General features: G+C 43.2%; 1 protein-coding gene across 1 annotated transcript; it reads right to left on the minus strand.

Annotated features, from left to right (window-relative positions):
* Positions 1 to 3,741: 3,741 nt before the first annotated feature.
* fmc1 (formation of mitochondrial complex V assembly factor 1 homolog) lies at positions 3,742 to 4,451 on the minus strand. Its single transcript, XM_059557401.1, has 2 exons — positions 4,289 to 4,451; positions 3,742 to 4,040 (listed from the first exon to the last, which is right to left on the minus strand). The coding sequence occupies exons 1-2, from the start codon at positions 4,415 to 4,417 to the stop codon at positions 3,834 to 3,836; spliced, it is 336 nt and encodes a 111-aa protein (XP_059413384.1). The 5' UTR covers positions 4,418 to 4,451; the 3' UTR covers positions 3,742 to 3,833.
* Between the last annotated feature and the right edge of the window lie 260 nt (positions 4,452 to 4,711).

Raw genomic sequence — 4,711 nt, forward strand, 5'->3', positions numbered from 1 at the left:
AACAGAAAGTAGGCCTATATGCAGCTGTTGCTTTGTGTACTACCTTTTTCACCTTTTTGCAGAATAAAAAACAAAAACTCTGAAAACATGCTTGCACGTTTTTATTTTAGTGTAATTTCATAGATACATTTTTTTTTACATGCATCTTAAGGATCCCTAATTTTGAATGTGAGGTGGAGGCGGCACGATCGTGCTCTGCCTAGAGCGGCATTTGAGCTTGCGCCAGCCCTGTATATGCACAAAGACAATACGACCTTTTTGTCCCCTTTTTGTTTTAAAGCTTGATGAAGAGAGCGCAAGTTGCTGCAGCTGAGAGGAGGACAGTGATGCACGCGTACAGGAGTGATTGACAGTTCACGGCACTGTGTACAAAAATAAGTTTAAGATCATTAGCGTTAGCATTACAGAAAGGTCTGATTTACGCACTGTTACAACAGTCATTGTTTTTTTTGTTTTTTTTACAATGACATAATGTGACTCCGAATCGAATCGGTTGTGTTCGCCGTGTTACTCTTCAGAATCGGTTGTGTTCATTGTTGTGAATGACTCATCCGAATTGAATTGGTTGAGTTCGCTGTTGTGAATGTGACTCATCCAAGTTGAATCGGTTGTGTTCGCCGTCGTGAATGTGACTCATCCGAATTGAATCGGTTGTGTTCGCCGTAATGAATGTGACTCATCTGAATTGAATCGGTTGTGTTCGCCGTAGTGAATGTGACTCATCTGAATTGAATCGGTTGTGTTCACCGTCGTGAATGTGACTCATCTGAATTGAATCGGTTGTGTTCGCCGTAGTGAATGTGACTCATCTGAATTGAATCGGTTGTGTTCGCCATCGTGAATGTGACTCATCTGAATTGAATCGGTTGTGTTCGCCGTCGTGAATGTGACTCATCCGAATTGAATCGGTTGAGTTTGCCGTCGTGAATGTGACTCATCCGAATTGAATCGGTTGTGTTCGCCGTCGTGAATGTGACTCATCCGAATAGAATCGGTTGTGTTCGCCGTCGTGAATGTGACTCGTCCGAATTGAATCGGTTGTGTTCGCCGTCGTTAATGACTCATCCGAATTGAATCGGTTGTGTTCGCCGTCGTGAATGTGTCTCATCCGAATAGAATCGGTTGTGTTCGCCGTCGTGAATGTGACTCATCCGAATTGAATCGGTTGTGTTTGCCGTCATGAATGTGACTCATCCGAAATGAATCAGTGTGTTCGCCGTCGGGAATGTGACTCATCCGAATAGAATCGGTTGTGTTCGTCGTCGTGAATGTGACTCATCCGAATTGAATCGGTTGTGTTCGCCGTCGTGAATGTGACTCATCCGAATTGAATTGGTTGTGTTCGCCGTCGTGAATGTGACTCATCCGAATTGAATCGATTGTGTTCGCAGTCGTGAATGTGACTCATCCAAATTGAATCGGTTGTGTTCGCCGTCGTGAATGTGACTCATCCGAATTGAATCGGTTGTGTTCGCCGTCGTGAATGTGACTCATCCGAATTGAATCGGTTGTGTTCGCCGTCGTGAATGTGACTCATCCGAATTTAATCGGTTGTTTTCGCCGTAGTGAATGTGACTCATCTGAATTGAATCGGTTGTGTTCGCCGTAGTGAATGTGACTCATCTGAACTGAATCGGTTGTGTTCGCCGTCGTGAATGTGACTCATCCGAATTGAATTGGTTGTGTTCGCCGTCGTGAATGTGACTCATCCGAATTGAATCGGTTGTGTTCGCCGTCGTGAATGTGACTCATCCGAATTGAATCGGTTGAGTTCGCTGTCGTGAATGTGACTCATCTCAATCGAATCGGTGGCGTTCTCTATCGTGAATGTGACCAGAGGCGTCGTGCCCATTCGAAGTGAGGGGGCACGTGCCCCCTCAGATTTCTGAGCCAAGTGGATTTTAAATGCAGCTTCCAAACGAAAAAAAAAAAATTGCAGAATAATATTTTTTATATATTTGATACAATCACAGCGGTGTGATTAGATCGTTCAGTGCACAGCATCAGCTGCTAAATTCAAATCTGCGTTCGCTGGCTGGCGCTGAGCCAGAGACAGACGCGTTCGTACAACGCTTCATGATAACCAATCAGAAACTATTCTGTTGCGCTTATGGATGCAATGGCCAATCAGAGACGTCCAGAAGAGTCATCACTGAAACGCAGTGTTTCGGGGAAGTCGTGGCCTAATGGTTAGAGAGTCGGACTCCCAATCGAAAGGTTGTGAGTTCGAGTCCCGGGCCGGCAGGAATTGTGGGTGGGGGGAGTGCATGTACAGTTCTCTCTCCACCTTCAATACCACGACTTAGGTGCCCTTGAGCAAGGCATCGAACCCCCAACTGCTCCCCGGGCGCTGCAGCATAAATGATGCCCACTGCTCCGGGTGTGTGCTCACAGTGTGTGTGTGTGTGTGTTCACTGCTCTGTGTGTGTGCATTTCGGATGGGTTAAACGCAGAGCACAAATTCTGAGTATGGGTCACCATACTTGGCTGAATGTCACTTCACTTGTTCACTTGCTCGCTGACTGAATTATTTAGCGAATTCTCTCATCAGAAACAACAAAAAGTGCAGATGTGCGTACGAATGTAAGTAAGATATTCGTTTCATAATGTAAAGTGATTCAGTGATTTTAATGGGAGTTTTTGAGAGTGCCTGAACTCTGGCTAGACTGAATGAAAATGTTTTTTGATAATGTAAATGTTCTTTACTCTCTGTAAAATGAAAGTGTTAAAATAAGTATCTTAATAGTGTTATTAAAATTTACATTAAATGCAAATTCAGTCGTATTAAAAATATTTTATGGCATGATATGGCACTTAAGTAAAAAGTCAGGTTTTTATGTGTAGTTAATAGATTACACTACATTTCCATATATTGATCAAATAGCAATCTATAAAGGTGCAAAACGCGTTTACCTACACATATTTGAGAAATGAGATATTTCCTGATATATTAAGCATGTTTGGAATTGTTTTGAATAAAAAGGAAAAAAAAATAAAATAAAAATAAGCCTATATCAGTTATACAGTGCTTTCGTAGAATGACTTATACCCCCCCCCCACCCCCCAAAAATGTGCCCCCTCAAAAATCATGAATGCATGACGCCCCTGAATGTGACCGTGTCATTATACAGAAACATCCACTTTTGGTATGGCAAAATGTCTTAAAATGTATTTATTTTTCTAACATTTAAACTAAGACCACATTATTAGATTACCTTTTGACTTTATGAATAGCTACATATAACTGACATCTTAATTATTTTTCTATTTAGCTTTTTGTGCAATTATCATTCAAGACCACATGAACCATTTTTTGTCACTGGTGTTATCATCTTTATCAGTATAAAAAAGATTTTATTTAATATTTTTTCAGCACATGTAGTCAGAGTTACAGAAAAATAATGAAAATGCAAGAAATAGGGAGATTGTTTTATTTATTGAATTTGAAAGAAATAAACAGTACGGTAACACAGTAACACAATGAATCACCAGTGATATACTGATCTTCACTGGTAAGGAAGGTACAGTAACACCAGAGACAATTTTCATGATGCATTTTACACAATGTCTGCTGTAAGGTATCAAACCACATGTTGTCAATCATTGCATACTTGAGTTCTCCAGGTTTGACTGAAGAAAGCTCTGTTTATTTCATCAGTCACTGGAGCGTGTCATTCAGAGACTGTGTTCATCAGTGTAGTGTGTGCTCTGTGTGTGATTCAACAGATTCATGACACACACTTCTGGTTTAAACTCAGTTTATTTGATGAAGAAGCACAGGCAAGACACACACACACACACACACACACACACACACAGTCTATCGGGTGTCTTCAGGTCTCCCAGCCTTTGCCGCCCGGTTGTGTCGGGAGCCGGAGCCCCACGAGTCCCGCCACCTGCTCCAGTGCGCGGTCACCGCCGTGCGCGTGGTAGCGCTCGTGCAGGCGCAGGTGCAGGCGCGTGGACGTCAGCAGACAGAGATACGTGCGCGCCGCGTGAAGAGCGTCTATCCGCGCGCGGCAGAACTGAGCGCCGGTCACCTGAAACACACACACACACACACACAGAGATCAGTCAGGTGGCCGTTCTTATGAGGAAGACCGAGCTTCACTTCTGCACCGAAACACGGAGAATAAACACAGTATTATCTTACGATCAAGCCATGAGTAACGTTACAGTTAAACCACACGTTAAACATGATTCCGCTACACGAAGCACACGTATTAGTAAACACGGGCAGAGCGGTGCCTGATGGGATCGCGCTCGTGAGGTGTAACCTTCACATTACCTGGTTCCTCCTGAACTGCTCCAGCACATGTTTATAAACCATAGTGTTTCTGTAACCGGAGCCTTTAGCGATCCGGATCTCCTTCAGGATCCCGCGACACGCGCGCAGCGGAGAGGTCACGGCCGCCATCACGACAGACAGCACGAGTCGAGCACAGAGACCGAAGCAGCGAGCAGACCGAAGCAGTCACACACAGATCGAGTAGAACAAAGAGTTTCTATTGAAGCCGGATTCAATATGGTTTCACATTCCAAAAAGTATTTTCAAGAAGTTTGGTAGGTTAAACTTTCTTTTGAAATGTGACTTTGAAATTTCTAAAATGCCTTTTAAATTATCTGAGTTTCATAAAAAAGTTTTACATCATTGGAAGATGGTATTTACCCATAACTTTACCCCTCACTGTGCCACCTTGTGGAATAATAG

Source organism: Carassius carassius, chromosome 9, assembly GCF_963082965.1.
Source record: "Carassius carassius chromosome 9, fCarCar2.1, whole genome shotgun sequence".
Lineage (NCBI taxonomy): Eukaryota > Metazoa > Chordata > Actinopteri > Cypriniformes > Cyprinidae > Carassius > Carassius carassius.

Excerpts from the sequence above, each read along its gene's own strand:
- fmc1 (XM_059557401.1), bottom strand. The coding sequence starts at position 4,417 with ATGGCGGCCGTGACCTCTCCGCTGCGCGCGTGTCGCGGGATCCTGAAG. Across the intron at positions 4,041-4,288 it reads AGCAGTTCAGGAGGAACCAG|GTGACCGGCGCTCAGTTCTG; the intron begins GTAATGTGAAGG and ends TGTGTGTTTCAG.